General features: G+C 37.9%; 1 protein-coding gene across 6 annotated transcripts in view; it reads right to left on the bottom strand.

Moving 5' to 3' along the window:
* LOC131488074 (phospholipid-transporting ATPase IB-like) overlaps positions 1 to 22,327 on the bottom strand; it is a 212,987-nt gene that overhangs the window by 158,523 nt on the left and 32,137 nt on the right. For 5 of the 6 annotated variants that reach the window (XM_058689430.1, XM_058689457.1, XM_058689465.1 and 2 more), the window contains exons 3-8: positions 20,755 to 20,854; positions 16,727 to 16,825; positions 15,578 to 15,623; positions 14,703 to 14,743; positions 12,013 to 12,086; positions 4,564 to 4,633 (exon numbers count right to left, since the gene is read on the bottom strand). In XM_058689430.1, coding sequence (XP_058545413.1) covers positions 4,564 to 4,633; positions 12,013 to 12,086; positions 14,703 to 14,743; positions 15,578 to 15,623; positions 16,727 to 16,825; positions 20,755 to 20,854 — 430 coding nt within the window. The remainder of the gene's footprint in view (positions 1 to 4,563; positions 4,634 to 12,012; positions 12,087 to 14,702; positions 14,744 to 15,577; positions 15,624 to 16,726; positions 16,826 to 20,754; positions 20,855 to 22,327) is intronic. The other variant, XM_058689475.1, reaches the window with a different exon arrangement.

The raw sequence follows: 22,327 nt of genomic DNA, 5'->3' as shown, positions 1-22,327 counted from the left end.
CCGGATTCTGTGTCTCCCTCTCTCTCTCTGCCCTTCCCCCATTCATACTTGGTCTCTTTCTCTCAAAAATAAACAAACATTAAAAGACATTAAAAAGAAAAAATTGTATCGAGGCTGAAAAAATTAGTAAAAAGTTTAATATGCATTCTAGAAAAATAAAATTCTTAGCAAAACTTTGCAAGGTTGGTGGTTATTTACCAGAATGAAATGCAACTACCCACACTTAACTATAAAATGTTAAAGCATTTCCATGTTAGGAACGAGAAGAGACTGGGTTCTAGCAGAGTTTCTGGGTATTGCCATAAGATGGGGGGTGGGACGGTAAGAAATTAGGTATGATTATTGGAAAGTAAACAACAAAAATAACCTAATTTCTAAAGAAAGAATTTATCACCCACAAAATCCTATCTGCTTGACCTAAAAATTGTAGAAATGTGTAGGAATACTTAGTAAGGTGTTTGGATTTAAGATCAATAAACAAAAATAACTGTAGGTATATCATAACTAAGCCCTTACCCATAGAGGGCAACTGTCTAGTAAAGCCTCTATAGGCAACTCTATAAAGGTTTTTGTGTGAACCTAGGTTTCTACCTCTCTGGAATATTGCAATTACTGGGTCATATAATAGTTGTGTGTTCAATTTTATACAAAACTGCCAAAATGTTTTCCCAAGTGGCTATGCCATTTTATATTCCCACCTGCAATGTATGAATAATCCAGTTTCTCCACATTCTCACCTGCGTTTGGTGTTGGAACTATTTTAAATTTTGACCATTCTGATAGGTGTGTGGTGATACTTCGACTCTGATTTTAATTTGCATTTCCCTAATGGTTAATAATGTAGAAAATGTCTTCATGTGCTTTATTTTCCATTTTTATATCCTGTTCTATGAAATGTCTCTGTCTCTTTTGCCCATTTTCTAAGTGAATTGGTTTGGAGGTTTTGTTTGCTTGTTTTTGTGTGTCTGTTTTGTTTTGTTTATGTAGTTTTGAGAGTTCTTTGTATTTCCAGATACCAGTCCTTTGTCAGACATGTGGTTTGCAAATATTTTCTCCTAGTTTTCAGCTTGTCTCTTCATCCTCAAAAGCAAAAGCTGTTCATTTTGATGAGGTCCAATTTATCAATTTTTCCTTTTATGGATCACATTTTTTGCATTGATTCTGAGAAATCTTGGCCTACTACAGATCCTAAAGATTTTTTTTTCCAATTCTTTCCCCTAAAAGTTGTATTGTTTTACATTTTACATTTAAGTCATGATAAATTATTAATTTTTGCATAAAGTGTGATTTAGGTCAAGGGTTTGAGGTTATTGTTTTGTTTTGCCTGTGAATGTACAAGTGCTCCAGAACCATTTGTTGAAAATGTTACCTTTTCTCTAAAGAATTGCTTTTGCACCTTTGACAAAATCGTTTGGGCATATTTGTATGGATTTATTTCTGGGTTTTCTATTCTGTTGCACTTAGCTATGTGTCTATCCCTTTACCAAAACCACACACTCTTGATTACTGTCGTAGAATGTCTTGAAATCTTATTCCTTCCATTTTATGCTTTCTCGAAATTGTTTTAGTTATTATAGTTCATTTGCCTTTCTGTAAATATTTCAGGATAACCTCATCCATATCTACAAAAGATCTTGCTGGGATTTTCCTACGAGTTCCATTAAATTGGTATGTCAATTTGGGGAGAATTAGTATCCCTTACTGTGTTGAGCCGTCCAATCCATGAACATTGTTTATCTCTCCATTTATCTAGATCTTCTTTAATTTCTTTCATCAACATTGTAATGAAATTTTCAGCATACAGATCCTGTCTATATTGTTAGATTTATACCTAATTCACATTTTGAGTGCTTATAAATGGTATTGTATTTTTAAATTTCAGGGTCCACAGGTTTATTGCCACTATACAGAAATGAAAGTGTTTTGTGTTTATCTGGTATCCTGCATCCTTGCCAAAAACACATTATTTCATTTTATTTTAGATTCCTTGGAAATCTAGGTAGACAACTTTTTTATGTAGACAACTATGTCAAAATCAAATACAGTCTTATTACTTCCCTTCCAATATGTATGCCTCTTTACTGCACTTTCTACTGCTTCCAGTGCTACGTGAGTAAGAGTAATGTCAGCAGAAAACCTTGCCTTGTTCCCATCTGGGATGGGGGGTGGGGGGGAATGCATTTAGTCTTTTACCACTTACATTTCATTGCATATATTTTAATAGTAGCTCTAAGTTTTTGTAGATGTTCTGTACCATCTTGAGAATGTTCCCCTCTATTCCTACGTTTCTCTAATTTTTCTCATTGACATTCAATTTTGTCAGATGCTTTTCCTGCATTTATTGATATTACCATGTGATGTTTCTTCTTTAGCCTAAAATGGTGGATTACATGGATGGATTTCCAATTATTAAATGCACCTTGAATATGTGGAATAAACCTTTATATTTCTTTTCCTATATTTCTGAATTCTATTTACTAGTACTTTTAAAGAATTTTGGTGTCTGTACCCTTGAGGGATATTGAAACATTTTTTTTTTCCACTGTCTTTGTCTGGTTTGGGTATCAGGGTAATAATAACAGCTTCACAAAATGAATTGGGAAGTGTTTCCTCCTTTTCTGTTTTCTGGAGGAGACTATATATAATTGATGTTCATTTTTCATTGCATGTTTGTTAGGATATTCCACTGAAACCACCAGGGCCTTGAGATTTCTTTTGGGGGCATTTTTAAATTATGAATTCAATTTCCTTAGAAGTTATCAGGCTATTCAATTTATCTTTTTAAGCGTTTGTAGGTTTTTCTGTTATGTTTGCCACAATTTCTAGCTTTATTCTCCCATGGGTGGAGAACACGTTCTCCGTGGCTTCAACTTTTTTCATTTTTATGAGGCTTGTTTGATGACACAGGTATCCTGTATCTTGGTGTACGTTCTTTGAGCACCAAAAAGAGTATGTCTTTCTTTTGTTGGGTATTGTTGAATGCTGTATAAATATCAAATAGATCCTGTTGGTTGATGGCATTTAGTTCTGTGTCTTTGAGAATTCTCTGTCTGGTTGTTCTGTCAATTAATGAGACGGGTTGCTGAAGTCTCCTACTAAAAATGTGGATATGCATATTTATCCTTTAAGTTCTAGCAATTTTAGCTTCACATATTTGCAGCTCTGTATTTTGACGCATACACATTAACACTGCTATGTCTTATTGGTGGATCGACTCTCTTGTCATTACATAATAAAAAATGTTCCCTTCTATCTCTGGCAGTTTCATTTGCTCTGATGTCTACTTGATATGCTATTAATAAAGCCACTCCTGACTTATTTTATCTTTACATGACATATCTTTTTCTATCTTTTACTTTTAACCTGCCTATACGATTATAATTAAAGTGAGTTTTGTATAAAAAACTTATATCATCCAGCATATGCTTGGATCATGTTTTTAATCCATTAGATAATATTCTAATCCAATATTTCAGGGCACTTAATATAATTATTGATTTTGTTTGTTTTTTTCTGATTTTGCTTTATTGTTTTTCCTTTCTCCTGCTTTCCTTTGGGTTACTTGAACATTTTTTTAGAATTTCATTTTGATTTGATTGTTTTTTAGTATATTCCTCAGTGTGTAACTATTGTAGTGGTTAATCCAGGCATTACATTATTTATGTATAACTTCTCACAGTTTGTGTCTTCTTACAAGTTTAAACAAAATATAGAAGCCTTGCTTCCTTTTATGTCTCTTTACCCTCCTCTGTTACATACCTTATAGATTTTCTTTCATACATTTACAACCACATCAGATAACTTTATAATTTTTGTTTCAACCATCAAACATAATTTAGAAAGCTGAAGAGAAAAGAAGCGTATTGTATTTGGCCTTATTTTTGCTTATCATATTCTTTATTCCTTGTTTCTTATGTTCCTTTTTTATGGTTTCCTTCCTTCCTTTAGCCATTCTTTACAGTACGTCTTGTGGCAACAAACTCTGTTATTTTTTTCCTTCAATCGGGAATGTTTTAATTCTCTCTTCATTCCTGAAAAATATTTTTGCTACATACTTGATTCTGGACTCACAGTTCTTCCCTATCAGCATTTTTTAAATGTTATGCCACTTCCTTCTGACCTCCATGGGTCTTTTTTTTTTTTAATTTTTTTTTTTTTCAACGTTTTTTATTTATTTTTGGGACAGAGAGAGACAGAGTATGAACGGGGAAGGGGCAGAGAGAGAGAGGGAGACACACAGAATCGGAAACAGGCTCCAGGCTCCGAGCCATCAGCCCAGAGCCTGACGCGGGGCTCGAACTCACGGACCGCGAGATCGTGACCTGGCTGAAGTCGGACGCTTAACCGACTGCGCCACCCAGGCGCCCCAAATAGGACACTTTTTTCTTACCTAGTTCCTCCTTGTTTTTTTTAAAGTACCCTGTAAATAACTGCTGAGGACTCATTACATCTAGACCAGAGTAGTGAGATACTTTTCTTCATGAAAAATAAATAATTGGCACCTGACAAAACTTGACATTGTGAGCTTAAGCATAAAATCAGGATTTAAAAAGGTGTCTTTACCTGCCGTATTTTTAGGTTTGTCTCCCCATCCAGATTAGATGTTGCAACATAACATGTTGCCTCAGGTTCACTAAGGAAAATAAAGCAAATAACATTGAATGAATATCTGTCAAAAAAACTAATTTCCCAATAATATGAACAATGAAATGGGACCTACATCAACAGCTCTGTTTCTTCAAAACCGAAAAGACCACAGTTACTTTTCCGGGAGATATTAACAGTCTGATACCACCAGCCTAAAATTCACCCTGTAGTAGAGAACTTTCTACCCTTCAAAAGCTGTGTGATTACTCTTTAATCTCAAAAAGAGAAATGGCTGACGGTGAACAGGATATGTTATATAGGCCAGGACAGACCAGCATCACAACTAGGTCAAACTTAAAATTCTGTTCTTTTCTAAAATGTGTCCGTGGTAGTTCCCAAGAGCTCAGGCTCTATGGCCTTTACAATGGGGGTAAATCTTTAGGATAACTCTGGACAGAGCTGAAATCCTCAAACACTACATTTGGGCTTCTCCATTTCTATCTAACCTCACCAGTGAAGAAATTAACACTGAATTAACAAACATTTGTCTTGCCAGATTTTACTCCATGTTAAATGCAACTCACTCATGAAAATTAATTATTTGGGGAGGCGGGGAGTGCCACAAAGAATAACAAAAATTGTCATTAAAGTCTTGATTTCAGTCTTATCTCTTTTGACTTATCTCATTCACAGCAGTATCAAGTTTAAAATAAAACAATCTATCAATTTTGCCAGCCAAGACCATATACCCCAAAATAAAAACAGATCTTCATTAAGGATGTCAGTGATATAACAAAGTAAGAACTTCCAAAAACTTTCTCCTCTATGGAACAATGAGATAACTGACAAAAATTACCAGAATCAAGTTTTTCACAACTCTGAAAATTAACTAAAGATTTAAATCAATCCAGGGAGATTTTATTCAAGGAAAAAAAAAAAAAGCCAAATCTTGTTGTTGTTTTTAAAGAGAGCTTTGTAATATTTTAACTTCCTCCTGCCTTGGGCTAAGTAGCAGCTTTAAAAAATAACAGTCCACATATCTAGTACTGAGGGAACATAAAAGAGAATGACCTCTTTCAAAGCCTTATTCCCAAAAAGTTATTATTTCACCTGTCTGATGGTCTCTGGAAGGTCCCACCTGAAGGGCTTGTTTTTATCTGACTTAACCCAGAGCTTACCCAGTGCTCAAATCTAGGTAAACAGTGGTGGGTGTGGGAGAAACATTTGTTGAGAACATTTACAGGAAAGTATTTTAATGTTGCAGCTATCTGAGGTGATGTGTAAGTTAGGGAAAACAACAGACTAACCAAAAAGCCTAAAAGAAAAACTTTCTTTTTAAATTTTTATTTATTTTTGAGAGAGAGAGAGAGAGAGAGAGAGAGAGAGAGAGAGCATGAGCATGGAGGGGACAAGGAGAGAGGGAGACACAGAATCCAAAGCAGCCTCCAGGCTCTGAGCTGTCAGCACAGAGCCCGACGTGAGGCTCAAACTCACGCCCAGGTGCCCCCTAAAAGAAAAACTTCTAATGAAAAGCAACAAAAAAAAATCCTGGAGAGGAGAGAGAATTTGATGGTCAGAGATGCCACATTATATTACTTAAAATGTTCAATTTTCAACAAAAAAACATGAAACATGAAAACCATGAGCAGCAAATAAGTATGAACCATATACAGATTAAAAATCAGTAGGAAGTCTTCCTGAACAAATCCAGACATTGAACTTACCAGACAGGTGTAAATCAGCTATACTAAATATGTTCAAATAGCTGAAGGAAACTATGTCAAAAGAAATAACATATTAGAACGTGTCCCCTCAAATAGGGAATATCAATAAAAAATAGAAATTACAAAAAAGAAAGCAAATAGAAATTCTGGGGTTGAAAAGTATGATAACTGAAACGAAAAACCCACTGCTCAGATTTGAGCAGACTCGAACTGGAAGATAGGTCAATTGAGATAACTCAGGCTAAGAAATAAAAATTTAAAAGAATAAAGAAAAAAAAAACAGAGCCTCAGAGACCTGTGGGACACAAACAAACATAGCAACATACATATAATGGGAGTCCCAAAAGAATTCAGAAAGGGGCAGAAAAAGTATTTAAAGAAATGATACCCCAAACTTCCTAAATTTGATGAAAAGCATTAATCTACACATCCAAGAAGCTCAACAAAATAAGCCTCCAAGTAAAATATTCTCAAAGAAACCACACCTAGACAAATCCTAATCAAACCTGGAAATTAAAGCCAAAGAGAAAATCTTGAGAGCAACAAGAGAAAAGCTACTCACCACTTTGAAGAGATGATAAAAAAGACTATCAAATCTTTCTCAGCAGAAACCTTGGAGGAGGATAGAAGGTACTAGGATGACATAGTCAAAGCACTGGAAAAAAAATTATCAACCAAGAATGCCATATCCAACGAAACTACCTTTCAAAAAATGAAGAACTAACACATTCCCAGATAAATAAAAACAAAGACATTGTTGATAGCAGGCTTACCCTGTAATAAATACTGAAGGGGTTTCTTCAGTATTTATTCAGTAAATGAAAGGTCTTCAGTAAAATGAAAGGTCATTCTTCAGTAAAATGAAAGGTCAAAAGGCAGTATCTCAATCCACATGGAGAAAAAAAGAGTACCATTAAAAGTACCATGTAGGTAAGTATAAAAGACATATATGGCACATATATATATAATATATATATATATATATAATATATATATATAATATATATATACACAGTATATATATATGACCATATATATACTATATAAGTAAATATAAAAGATATATATACTTATATATGTGTATATATATATATATATATATATATATATATATACATAAATTTTTTGCTTGTAACTTTTTCCTCCTTATTTAAAAGTCAACTGATTTCCTAATAAGAAAAAAAAAAACTGTTGTGGTTACCCTTTAGAAGCAGGATCAGCCAGCCACCCACCCAAAATTTGGCTTGAGTGTCAAAACTGATGATGCCACAAACACACCAAAAGGGTGGGAAGATTTATTATATACATGATGAGGTTTTCTGGGGAGAAGAGGGCAGACCTTTGAAGCTGACTCGGAAATGCCTTAAGAGAGCAGGTAAAGGAGACAGGCTTAGGGGTGGGGCTTTTTTGGTGGTTAGGGAGGAAGCCCTCACTCAAGCAGAGGCTTACATGATTTGAAACTCCTGCAGGTGCCAAAGGAGGGAGCACACAGGCTTTTCTGTCAGCCAGTCTAGACATGGGGCAGAGGGGGAAGAGGAAAGGAGGCTTAAAAGCTGTCAGCAAAGATCCAAAAATGGAGTCAGACTCCTTATTAAAAAAAATATATATACATTCCTGTGATAAACCCCATTTGATCATTACATATTACCATCTTTTATACTGTCAGGTTTTAAGATTTTATATTAAAATTAACAGCAAAATGGACTTGTCAGTTTCCTTTCTCATTCTGTATTTGGTAATTTTTTTGTGTCAAGTTTATACCAGTTTCAGAAAATTAGAGGATATTCTTGGTATTTCTTTGAGGAGTTTATTAGAAAATTGGTATTTTCTCTACACTGAATGTTTGATAGAATTTGACAGTTACAGTGTCTGGTCTTGATCGTCTCTTTGTGGGAAGTTTATGTGTTTGTTTAGTTTCATTTTGTTTTGGTTTTTTACTACTTACATAATATCCTTAATGATTATAGGACCATTCAGGCTCTATATCTCTTCTAGAATAAGTTTTGGTATATTTTCCTATGGGTTTATGCATTTCACTTAAATGCTAAAACAAGATCATAAAACTTTCATAAGATCCTCTCTTTACTCTCTGGTGCATTTATAATTATATCAAATTTTCAATTTTTAAACAAATACACATATTTGTGCCTTTCCTTTTCTTCCTTGATTAATCTTACCAAACTTTCATTTATTAGTCTTTTTCTAAGAAGCAAGCTTTGCCCATTTTGATCTTCTCCACTGTTTTTCTTTCATTAATTTCTACTTTTTTTTTTTTTTTTAATTTGAGAGAGGTGGGGAGGGACAGAGGGGGAGAGAGAAAGATAATCTTAAGCAGGCTCTATGTTCACTGCGGAGCCCAATGCAGGGCTCAATCCCATGATCCTGGGATCATGACCTGAGTCAAAATCAAGAGTTGGACACTCAATCAGCTGAGCCACCCAGGCACCCCATTAATTTCTACTCTTATCTCTATTATTTCCTTATGTTTGATTTCTTTGAGTTTATTCTTTTGTACTATAGCTATTTTCTTAGGATTCTTAGCTCTTTTTTTTTTTTGCATTTATTTCTTTTGTAATGAAAATATCTATAAATTTAGTTATAACACAGGAGATTTGATGCATTCTCATAAGTACTAAAATCTAAGTATTTTCCAATTTCCATTATGATTGCCTCCTTGACCCATGATTTACAGGTACGTTTTATTTCTAACACATAAGGTTCCTAGTTATCTTATTATTGAATTCTAACTTAATAGCATTGTGGTCAGAGCAGGTGGCCTATGGGATACCAGTCTCTTAAAATCTGTTGATTCTGTCTTATGACAGAATATATTGACATATATTCCTAACTGTGCTTGAAGATTATGTATACATCACTTTTTGGTATAATACACCAAAAAGTTCTGTTCTATACATGCCATTATTTCAAGGTTGTTATTGTGCTTTTCAAGTATTCTACCTCCATATGGACTTTCTTCTCCATTTGATCAGTTCCTGAAAGCAAATATTAAAACATCACAGTATGATGTGGGGTTTGTAAATTTCTTGTAGGTGTATAAGTTTCCTCTTTTCTCCATAAATTAAAACTTTTATTGTGCAACGGCTCTTTTCTTTTTCTTCAATGAGGCTTTACCTCAACGCTTTTTGCCTCAAAACCTATTTCATCTAATAGTGATACCGTCTCTTCCGGACTTCTTTTCTTTACTATTTTCTGTGTGTATTTTTTCATCCTTTGATTTTAATCTTTGTGAGCACTTGTGTTTTGTGAATTTCTTATAAACATATAGCTGGACAATTTTATAACCTTCTCTTTTTAACTCCTTAAATCCATTTGCTTTAATGATAATTGATGATATATTTTTCTTTATTCTACTACCTGATCATGTGCATTCTGTTTCTCCCTCTTTTTGCCTCTTTTTTCTATTCTTTTAGTTACCTTTGAGGGCTTTTTCCTTCTGCTCAAATAATCTTTCCCCTTGATATGGCTGGAAGTTATATCCTCTATGTCTAATCTTTTAGATATTAAAGTAAATTTTTACACAAATAATCCAGAATTTAAGGTTTCTAGCCAATTGGTATTTTCATCCTCATTCTGAACAATACAAACACAATTCTGATTATCACACTCACAAGACTCTGATGTTTCCTATTATTTACTTCTAGCTTCAGATCCAGGAAACCCAGTGAATCCAAGGGATGGACTTCCAACACTTCTGAAAACCTGTCAGCCATTATCTTTTGGACTGTTGCCTTTTCTTTTCTCTGTTTTATCTCCTTCTAATTAATTAGAGGTTTTTTTCTTTATTTTCCATGATGACATTAAATTCTCTTCTTAAAATCTTTTCACCCCACAGGCCAGGTGAATTCAGAGATCATATCTGCATGAGTCAGCTTGAATTCTCACAGGGAATGTCTCCCCTCCCCTCTGTGCCAAAGTCAAGGCAAGCACATTTCTCTATTGCCCCCTACAGCATGGCAGGTTTTACTTTTCATTCTACCTAAACTAAGATTGTAATTCTCAACTTTATGCAAGAATCCCCTACCCAGTTCTCCACATAGGGGTGTCCCCTGGGCTTTATCCCTGTCTCTTGTACTCACTAAGCTCAACAAAATGGAAGCTTATGGTCTTCATGGTTTGGCAGAAACCCTTGGGGGAAAAGCCTATATTGGCACACGATTACCTTCCAAGATTCTTAGGAAGATTCTTCCAAGATTCTCAGTTCATTCTTGGCTTCAATCTGGTTTTCTTACTTTTATGCCCAATCAAATAAGCACTGGGGTGTGTGTGTGTGTGCGCGCGCGTGCACGAATGCGCAGGTGCATGCATGTGCGTGCACATATGTGTGTATCTGAATTGTTTAGCAGGGGTAGGGTGAAAACTTAGAAATATAATCTACAAAAGTGCCAGAAAAAAGTCCAAGAATAATGATTTTTGTCCCCCCCCCCTTACTTCTCTCCTACTCCAAAAAAAATACTGTTTTCTATATAAGTAGTACTTTTTTGAGAGAAAGGAAGAGGTAAAGAAAGTCACAGAAACAAATAATGTAGAGGTTATAAAAACAAAACACTTTATGGTACATCTCTGGCTCCTATGTCAACCCCATAACCCTAATCAAACCCAAAAGAGAAACACATCAGCAACAGTAAGTTCCTCTGTCCGGTGGGTTAACGCAACCATGACAAAAGAACAAAGTGCATCTGGTAGGAAAAAGAGCTAATGTTGGAATTACTGCTCTTCAAGAAGCTTGGACAATAGCTCTAGAACAAATCTGCTTCTCTTCCCAATAAATCTCTCTATGCTGCAGAGTGACATGTGTCTAGATGGCTAGGAACTTTTTTTTTTTTACCTTGAGATGATTATGACTTATCTAGGGAACCAGTTTACCCAACATGTCAAGTGCAGCTGTGTTCATGACTATAGCCACTCTTACCCACAGATGCCCTAGACTATGTTCTCCTTACAGAGAACAAGAAGGAGGAAACCCAGGAGGGACAACACAGAAGCATGAGGGAGGTGGTCAGATGCCACCTGATGGGAAGGAAATACCCATTGCAGGGAGTCTCTATGTAAGTTTCCTCTAAAACAGCCAGTGAATAAAGCAATGAAGTTCTACAAAGAGAACAGAGACTGTGTTTTTAAATTTGGGTCTCACATGAACCCACTTAATGGTACCAAAAAAAACCACTTACTCTCTGTGCGAGTCACTTTGTTTATAGAATGGGAACATCTCAGAATTGCCATAAGATTAAAATAAGACAGGTGTAAAATTTTCGAATTTTTGCTGAACGTCTGTAGAAATTATAGAAGGGATGGAATTAATCTAAAAATTAGGAAAGAAGAAAATATGCCCAGGGAAATAAAAGAAAAAGATAATAAAAGTATAGAATAGCAGTCAGCAAACTATGGCCCACAGGCCTAATCCAAGCGCTGCCTCTTTTTATAAATAAAGTTTTATTGGAACACGGCCGCACCTATTTGTTTACATGTTGCCTATGGCTATTTCTGATGCCACAACAGAGACTGCATGGCCCCCAAAGCTGAGAATATTTACTATGAGTCCTTTCACAGTAAAACTTTGCAGGTGCTAGTCTATACTATAAAGAGATGGATGGAGAAAGGGGTGAGTAGGGTAGGCCTTTGTTTTCCTTAAAATTTCTCATTCAGAATAAAAGTTCCTTAAATGCACACCAACGTGACTAACCTGGAAGAAATCAGAACCATGTCTGCAGGAAGGAATTGTCCATTTGAGGCCTTCACAATGTCACCCACCTTGACCTTTTAAACCGGGAAAGAAACAACCGAAGCATAAATTCTAAAAGCACAGATAGAGGCAAAACATGTCAAATATTCTTAAGAAAAATTCTGATACGAAAATCCTGAAGCCATGCTAAGAAACTTTGGCTACATTAGAACAATTTTATTTTTTCAGGGATTCATTCCTCTAAAGTAGTTGCTCTTAACCAGAGTCTCTTTTGCCCTCCCCCTCCACCAGGGACCTTTGGCGATGTCTGGAGACATTTTTGGTTGTCACGATGTTGGGGTTTTAGGGGGTCGTGCTATTGGCATCAAGTGCCCGGAGGCCGGGGATACTGCGAAACATTCGACAATGCACAGGACAGCCCCTACAACAAATAATTTTCTGGCCCAAAATGTAAGCTCTGCCAAGGCTGAGAAATCCAAACAGGCCTACTGGTACTAGTATTCTTCCCATGATACGCTGTTCATACACCATCACGCTGTAACTGCTTGCCTAATGATGTGTTTTTCTCTGCTGGTCTGTGAACTTTATGTGGAACAGGGAATGAATGAGTGAATGAATGAATGAACAAATAAATAAATATTTGTTGGCTGAATGTATAAATGAATTCCAACTTGTAAGTAAGAGAGAGATGTAAACACTAGGAACAATACAGAAGGAAAACAATATGAGTTCTTGATGCTTTCTTCTTATGTACTTTTTCTTTGACAAACCCCCTGAGCATTTATTTCCATGGTGCTAAGTATTGAGGACATTAGTCTTAAAAGTGGCAGGCCCTTCCTGGGCAGCTAGAAAAGCAGAGGGGCAGAGGGCAAAATTCTCTCATAAACCAATTTCTAGAACTATGTTGGAAAAAATAATAGTAATATCTTCTGAAGAGGAAGAGAAAAGGAGACTCTATTTTCCTTTTTATGGCATGATCACACAGATCATGTCTACCTTCACTAATTGGGCAAAGGTTAATTAAATACTTCCATATCAAAGTAAAGAGAGAACCTTAAAAGTTGCATGTGTCTACAAATGCAGAGAACACGTGCAACAGCAGGGGAGAAAAATAGATTGACAAATAAACATTCACAACTTACATATTACATAAAAATTCACAATGCAGTGAACAATAAATTTGTAACTTACATAAACGACTAATTTACAATAAGATCTAATAATGGCTAGACTGAGACAAGTTGAAACTTTGTAATTAGATTTCCGCCCCCCCCCCCGAAACAACAGTGACCCCGAAAATTATGCATTCATGGAACTGACAGCAGGCACTCATTCCCCCAAGGGTGGTCATGTCTTACAAGCTCTCTTTCTGTTTTGCCCACAGTACCTCCAAACCAACTCCCTTTTCCTTTTGTAAGCCCCTGATATTTAGAGTGCTCCATTTGATTGTACATGTATAAAAGGAGTCAGACAGATAACAATTCCTGGGCCTTGGCTCTAGCTTTTTGACTTGCTTTTCCAGTGGAAGGCACTGGGGGTAAATTAAAAGTCAATCATGCAGTCACCTCTGCTCTGAGAGAAGCACCCCGCCCACCCGCTGGAGCCTCACTCCTCTCCTCTTGTCATTCTCCCCGGACATTCTGCCATCAGGAATGGAGTGGATCTGTCAGTGGCTTTGTTCTCTTCATCTCAATGAGAGGAGCAAAATGCAATCATGACTGTTTTATCTCTCTTAGGGAAAGAAATACTGATACCTAGAAATCAAAACATTCTTATAATTAGCCTTCAAAGGAATTTTACACTGGTCAGCAATTAATTCCTACTATTTTTAAGTTTATTTATTTTGGGAGAGAGAGAGAGAGACAGCACGCACAGGTGCAAGCCAGGGAGGGGCAGAGAGAGAGAGAGGGAAAGACAGAATCTCAAGCAGGCACCTCACTGTCAGCACAGAGCCTGACCTGGGGCTGGATCTCACGAACCATGAGATCATGACCTGAGCGAAATCAAGAGTCGGATGCTTAACCAACTGAGCCACCCAGGCGCCTCAGCAATTAATTATTGATGAGGACAGAGTCGGTATCTAGCCCCAGTATGCCTTTTATTTATATCCCAAGGAAAATATATTCACGAAAACATCCCCTGAGGTAGTCTCCACATAAAGGCTGCCTTCTACCCTGAGCAACAGTCTGTGAAGCATCATCTTTAGATATTCCAGGAAATGACACAGAAGTAACCCAGAGGCACATTAGGAAGCATGTAGATTGCACCCACTTAGACTTCAATTCAAATCCTAGTTTCACCACTTGTGGGCTGTGTGACCTTGAGCAAAATATACTTAATTCTCTTTGATCCTCTACTTCCTTCATCATGTTTCATAGATAAAAATCTGTAACTTTAAATATGGTAGGCGCCAGGAACGCCTGTGTGGCTCAGTCAGTTAAGCGTCCGACTTCGGCTCAGGTCATGATCTCACGGTCCGTGAGTTCGAGCCCCGCGTCGGGTTCTGTGCTGACAGCTCAGAGCCTGGAGCCTGCTTCGGATTCTGTGTCTCCCTCTCTTCTGCCCCTCCCTCACTCATGCTCTGTCTCTCTCTCCTTCAAAAATAAATAAAACATAAAAAAATAATAATAATAAATAAATATATATGGTAGGCGCTTCTTACTAAGTTAAAAGTTCAAATACATTCTTACCTCTTTCCACATAATCACTTTCCATTCATTCTCTCTGAACACTGAAAAACATATAGCTATATATTAACTGTAACAATTATATTAGGTAAAGTCCAAAATAATAAAAGATACTTTTCCAAAAATCTAAATGTGTTTCTTTACAGGGTACTGTCTTTATTAATTTAACCTTGACATAAAGTGGAAAAATATGTAAACCGTGTTCACACACACTGCACCAAAATAGAGCAATATGTATAATATAACATAACATAAGTATAGACAGATGACAGGTAGAAGCTACGTTAAGTTACTTCCACTCCTGAAAAGTTCGCTGCTACATGCTAAATACTGGCTGATAGCCCAAAAAATAACCTATATTTCTAATCAATTATCAAGATAGCACGGATCAAAACTAGGACTGGGAGAGACTATGTAACACCCAGATCTTTTTTTTTTTTCTTCTAATGTTTATTTTTGAGAGGGAGAGGGAGAGAGAGAGGGAGACACAGACTCTGAAGCAGGTTCCAGGCTCTGAGCTGTCAGCACACAGCCCAACGCGGGGCTCAAACTCCTGAACCGTGAGATCATGACCTGAGTGGAAGTCAGACATTTAACCGACTGAGCCACCCAGGTGCCCCTCCAGATCTTTTCTATTGACGTAAGAATTGCTCATATCCCAAATATTCCAACTTCCCATCTCTTTTCTTTTCTTTTCTCCTAATGAACATAATTGATGATTCTTACATATGGCAACAGTTTCCTTCTGGTTGTTGGTCTTTTGTGTCTCTATTCCTTTAAATAATAGAACGTTATGAAACACAGTATGTGTATCTATTTGGTCAATTTGGGTATTTCCTTACAGTGAGAAGAGATAAAAGCTTAGTCTAATATCTTACCTATTGTGTTCTTTGTGTTGACTAATCTGTCTGCCATATGTCGTTTCTGTTATAGAAAAAAATCCATTACATCGGAAGTTCAGAGTGAATAATTCACATTATAATACAAGTCACAGTAGGTTTAAGAAAGAACAGAGGCAGCAGACCTGTCAGTCTCTTCTTTGTTTTGCCCTTATCTGACTCTCCTAAATGAGAGGTCGTCTAAGGGAGGGGCTAAGTGTGGCCTCGGGAGACGGCTTGCCTTGGCTAACATCCCAGCTCTGCCTCTTACTAATGCAGGCTTCGCAGGTCACTAACCTGTCCGTGGCTCCATTTAAGTGAACACATGCAAACACACACACACACGTGCACGCACACGCACGCACACGCACGCACATTTTACAGGGCCTCCTACATAATGAATGCTACTGAAAACGCTAGCACATTATAGGTTGCTTTCAATGACTATATTTATAGTTAAACACATAAGTAGCAATCGTGGATTTCGCTCCAATTTAGCCCAAGGCTTTAAATCAAGTTTGAGAAATTCTTTCGTATTATAAACCAATCAAAAGACCAGCAACCAAACAGATTTTCCTGCTGTCCTATCTTAATAAGATATGAAGGAATTCGGCACAAGAATATGAATAACAAATAGTTAGCAATTTTGGGAAATGAGCATGAGGATTGTGAGTGAGGAGGAAGGGGCCTCTACTGGAGTGGCCCAGCTGTCTTTATGAGGTAGGGTCAGAGCAAACAGAAAGCAATCTTAAATGTCTCTCTTCTTTTCCTTCACAGCTAAAACCTGCAGGCTCTCGTGAAATTAGAGCTCTGACAAGGTGAAAGGAGAAACGAAGTCACTGCACAATTCCTGACCTCTTAGGATCTTCACCTCTGGTTGCATTATATCCCCAAAGATACTATCATAGTTCTTATGACCACCATTAAGTCCTGCTGGTTTCTCAAACACACACACACACACACACACACACACACACACACACACACTTTAAAATTTGAAACCTTAGAGTTTAATTCACATTTCACATCAACTACAGGTTTAAAGAATTATACCAGTTGCAAAACACGCAGCTAGGAAAAAGAGCAAGAAATACACCTCATGTACTCAAGGCAATAGTTTTGAGAACATTTCACTAACAGTAAACTTACATAATCTTCTACAATCTCTTTGATGCCTGAAATGGTAAGTATAATCATCAAAGGCAAGAGAGTTGTATATTTTCCCGTTGGAGACACATCTGGAATTTGCTGTGAAAACAGAGTTACACTATGAATTCTATGATAAATTTTTCTTGTATTTTGCTTAACACTAAAAGCCAGGCTACTCGTGGCATACCCAGGACATGAAAACAACACACGGTGTTAAATAAAAAGAGACTCTTAGCACATTGAAACCATCCCTCGAGCACGGTGTGAAACATTACATTATGGGAAAGCCACCAGTGCGCCTACTTAACGCTTCAGTCATATGTCACCTTCCCAAGAGAATACTGTTATTACGTTTTGAATTCAGAGGCTTGGACTGTATTCTGAAGCTGACTGTATTTGAAGCTTTCAAAACTTAATTGGCTAAGATAGCATCCTTTCCAAACAGTTAAAGCCAGAAGGTCAGTTATCTTAACCGAATCTTGCTTCTTTTTGAGGTGGAAGAGAAATTTTTTGGAGGCCTGGGAGAATAACGTTGCTTGGGTACAAATTACCTGTGGAGAGGGCTCTGGGGCTATGCCCCACTGTTTAAAGATAGGAGAAATAAAGTGACAAGCAGACTGGCAGTTTTCTGATGGACGCAAGGGTAGATGAGGTTGTAAAGGAGATCCTTTAACAGATTTAGAACAGCTCTCAGGCCTGTATTTCTAGACTTGGGTCTAGAGAGTGGATACTCTCTATGCTGCCTTATTTCCTGCTTGTTATTTCTTTGTGCAGCCAAAGAGTATCTATTCTGAAGCGCTCAATAATTCTTGTGGTTACTTTAAAAGCAGTCAGACACAGAGGAAGAAAGGGAGAGGTTCTAGGATCGCTGAGGCTATCAATGAAACCTGCCATCCAAAGAACTTGCCTCTGCCTGACTTCTCCATCTCTCTGCAGTGCACCCCAAGCCCGTCGTGTTGCTCCCAGGCCCCCCTCTCTCTTTTCCTCAGTTAAAGCCTCGCCGGAGCTGGTCGCTTCACTGTAGCTCCTGACTGTCACTGCCTTCTCACTACAGTCCAAGCTTCTGAATGTAGCTCACAAAGCTTCTCATTACCTGGCCTCGGCCAACATCTTGAGCTTCTTCTCTACACTCCAGACAAAATTTTTACCATTTCCAGAACATTTCACATGCTAGAGAAAATTTTAACACTTTAAATGTTCACAATGCAAAACATATAAGACCTTCTTGGAGAAAAGTCTACCTCTTTCCCTCCCCCACTGGGTCCCTGGTTCTCACAAAAGGCGACCAGTGTTTCCAGTTGCTGTGCCTTTGCTCACACGGTCTTCTGTGCCCCAAAGGTCTTCTCTTCTTCCACTGACCTCTACTTACTGTTAAGCTCCTCATTCTCTAGTCTTTGGCTCAAATGTCTTCTTTTTCAGTACCTTTTCCTGAACCACTCGCCCTCAAGCCCAGCGTAGGCTGTGTTCCCCTAGCACTTTATAAATATTTCTTACAGCACTTGTATGTTAAGACTACCCGCTCTCCAAAGGGAGAACTACGTCTGACAATTCACCCTTGAATTATTAATTTCATGCCCAGGTTTTGGTACACACTATGTGATCTCTATAAATTTGTGCTAATGCCAATCTTCTGTTTAAGGTCAATTCAACAGATTCATTAAATTCTTATCTCAAAGCTTGGCCGTTTTGAAGGCACTGTTCCTTTTCTTTTCTTTTTTTCTTTCTTTCAACGTTTTTATTTATTTTTGAGAGACAGAGACAAGGCGTGAGTGGGAGAGGGGCAGAGAGAGAGGAAGACACAGAATCTGAAGCAGGCTCCAGGCTCTGAGCTGTCAGCACAGAGCCAAATGCAGGGCTCAAACTTACCAACTGTGAGATCATGATCTGAGCTGAAGTGGGACAGCTAACCTACTAGCCACCCAGGTGCCCCTTGAAGGCACTGTTTCTATTCTCAAGGAATTTGCAGTTTGCCAGGAGAAATAAAACCAATTATAATGTATAGCACAGATTACTGCTACAGAAGATAAGGAAGGGAGAAATTAGCATGGGGCATGGCATTTAGTGGAGTTTGGAGGAGGATGGTTTTGAGTTATGCCTTTAAGAGAATGAATGGGTAGGGTGTAGCCAGATGAGTGCCTTCTGGGTTAGAGAATAGAATGAACCAAGGTCTAAAGAGAGGAAGAAAACTGAAGAATTGTGAGGAGACTTGCCTCTTAGATTGTGTTGGGTTGTAGGGTTCATGACAAAAACAAGGTTGAAGAAACAGGAATAAACCAGATTACGGAAGGCCTTGAATTTAAGTGTTTTGAAAAGATGTCATTCCTAAAAGAAAACACAGAGGGAAAGCTTCCAGACTTTGGTCTTGGCAAAGATTTCTGGGATATGACGCCAAAAGCACAGGCAACAAAAGCAAAAACAGACAAGTGGGACTACATCAAACTAAAATTCTTCTGCGCAACAAGGGGAACCATCAAAAAAATGCAAAGGCAGCCTACAAAATAGGAGAAAATATTTGAAAACCCTCCATCTGGTAAGGATATAGAAGGAACTCCAAATCAACAGGAAAAAAAAAAAATAATAATGATCCAATCACAATGGGCAAAAGACTTGAATAGACATTTCTCCAAAGACAACCTACAAATGGCCAAGAGGTACATGAAAAGGTGCTCAATGTCACTAGTCACCAGGCAAATGAAATTCACAACCACAATGAGGTATCACCTCACACATGTTAGGATGGCTATTAATTAAACACAGAAAATAACAAGTGTTTGTGAGGATGTGAAAAAATTGGAATCCTTGTCTACTTCTGTTGGGAATATAAAATGGTGCTGCTGTTACAGAAAATAATATGGAACTTTTTCAAAGAAATTAAAATAGAACTACCATATGCTTCAGCCATCCCACTTCTGGGTATTTATCCAAAAGTTGAAACCAGGATCTTGGAGAGATAGCAGCACTCCCACAGTCAGCACAGAATTATTCACAATAGCCAAGATATGGGAACAACCTCAACGTCTGTCGATGGATGAGTGGATAAAGAAAATGTGGCATCTATACAATGGAATATTATTCAGATTTTAAAAAGAAGGAAATTCTGGGACACCTGGGTGGCTCAGTTGGTTAAGCAGCCAACTTCGGCTCAGGTCAGGATCTCGCGGTTTGTGAGTTCAAGCCCCGCATTGGGCTCTGTGCCGACAGCTCGGAGCCTGGAGCCTGCTTTGGATTCTGTGTCTCCCTCTCTCTCTGCCCCTCCCCTGCTCACGCTCTGTGTCTTTCTGTCTCTCAATAATAAATAAACGTTAAAAAAAATTATGAAAAGAACGAAGTTCTGCCACATGTAACAACGTGGATGAATCTTGAAGGCATTATAATGAAGTAAGCTATAGAAAGACAAATACTGCATGAATCCACTTATGTAAGATATCTAATGTAGTCAGATTCATGGAGTCAGAGTAAAATGGTGGTGCCAGGGTCTAGAGAGAGGGAGAGATAAGGAGTTGTTATTCAATGAGCATAAAGTCTAAGTTATGCAAGATTAAGAAGTCCTAGAAATCTGCTGTACAACAGATGTCTATGGTTAACACTGGTATATCATACACTTAAAATTGTTAAGGGGGTAGATCTCACATTAAGTGTTCTTACTGAAATATTAAAAAAAGAAAAGAAAATTAGCCATTTCAAACTAGCATTTGGACTTTCTTTAAACTCTTTCTTTTAATATAATAAAATTATCCTCTCATGGAGGTGGCATACATTATAAAAGTTAGCCCAATAATATCTCATTAATGATCTAAATCAGGAAGAACTGTGGGCCAGTTCATCTACTGGGCATCAACACGTTTTTCATCCCCCAAATGAGAATTCTGAAGTCTTACTGAGTAACTTAAATATTGTAAGAAGAGAGTTCTCTTCTTGCCGTGTTTCAATTTATTCTGTACGTTCAATTTTTATTTCAGCTAAATGAGCTTTTTACATTTTTCTTTTTTTAAAAAAGCATAATCCAGTAATGTGTTCAGGAATATTACCTGCAATATAGTAATGAACAGGAAGAAAGCATTAGCAGCTTTGCTAAACTGCAGATACAGATATCGAGGGAGGAATGACCATATGCTGTACTTGGCTGTGCTGTAGGCAAAAAGAAAATTACCACTGTCAGTTCACACTCTGAACTCTAAAAACACCAAAGGAAAACCCAGAAGTGGATAAAATATTATTATAAAACACTGACTCTTTTCTTAAGATTTTTTTGTCGTTTTTGAACACTCATTGTTACCTGAAAACAATGTCAGGACAAAGAAAGAATTTTCTCCATCTGAGGAACTAAGAACTACGAATACAATAGATAAGCAAGATGTAGTCCACATTTTCTAATGGCCTGTAATTCTTATAACAGAACTCCTAATCAGCATCTGTCTTATAGTTCAAGGATAACAAGAGCCAGCAATGTTTCTCCCTTCTCTCCCTCCCAGGAGCTTTATCATTAAAAGTTATCTTAAATCCATCTACCCCCAAATGCCTAGGCCATGTCATGGACAAAGAAAACCATCACGGGTGTGTTTCTTTTTTTCTAATGAATCTACTACATTTAAACATCAGAAAGGGGCGCCTGGGTAGCTCAGTCAGTTAAGCCTCTGACTCTTGATTTCAGCTCAGGTCATGATCTCACAGTTCCTGAGATCAAGCACGGCGTAATGCTCTGCACTGACAGTGTGGAGCCTGCTTGAAATTCTCTCTTTCCCTCTCTCTCTCCCTCTCTCTCTCTCTGCCTCTCCTCTGCTTGCATTCTCTCCCTCTCTCTCTCTCTGCCTCTCCTCTGCTTGCATTCTCTCTCTCTCTCTCCCCCTGCCCTGCTTTCTCTCTCTCTCTCAAAATAAATAAATAAACTTTTAAAAATAACCGGAAAGACCAGGAGTTTGGGGAAGATGGCAGAATAGGAGAAACCTGAATCCACCTTGTCCCACAAACACACAGAGATAACAGCTCCATCACATAGAAAAGGCCACACCAAAAAGGGCAGGAAAGGCAGAGCTGCATTTGGGAACCAAGTCCCCAGCACAACTAACCGCAAATGGGAGAGACAGCACAAGTTCCAAAAAGCAAAAGGATGTGACCCCACACAGGGCACCCCCAGCCCTGGGGACCCACACTGATGAGTCCCCATAAAATCTGGCTTGAAGGCCAGTGGGGCTTCAATCCAAAAACTTTAAAATTCATCAGGCTTAACTGTGGGAGAGCCAGAGAGTGAGGGAAAGCTGAGTCCCTGCCCTTAAAGGGCCAGCATACTAAACAATCCAGCCCAAGGCCCAATACAGAAGCAGCAGTTTGAAAAGCACATGGGGTATACATGAAGATTTACTGACTAATCTTAAAACATGTGCCTGGAGGGGCAGGAATCTGCATGAGATTTTTCCGGGAACAAGAGTGCTGGCAGAAGCCATTTCTCTTTCCTTCCCTCAGGCTAGATAGCCAGATGCTTGTGGGAGCCAGCAACACTCTTCATCCACCTTTCTAGCATCAGGTGCCCCAGCCCAGCATTCCCCTGTGGACCCTCCCCATCCGGCCTGCCTGATTCTTCAACAGGCATCCCAGCAAAGCAGC

The sequence above is a fragment of the Neofelis nebulosa genome, chromosome 1, assembly GCF_028018385.1.
Source record: "Neofelis nebulosa isolate mNeoNeb1 chromosome 1, mNeoNeb1.pri, whole genome shotgun sequence".
NCBI lineage: Eukaryota > Metazoa > Chordata > Mammalia > Carnivora > Felidae > Neofelis > Neofelis nebulosa.
Note: the sequence above shows the minus strand (reverse complement) of the source record. Positions and strands in the feature narration are given on the sequence as shown.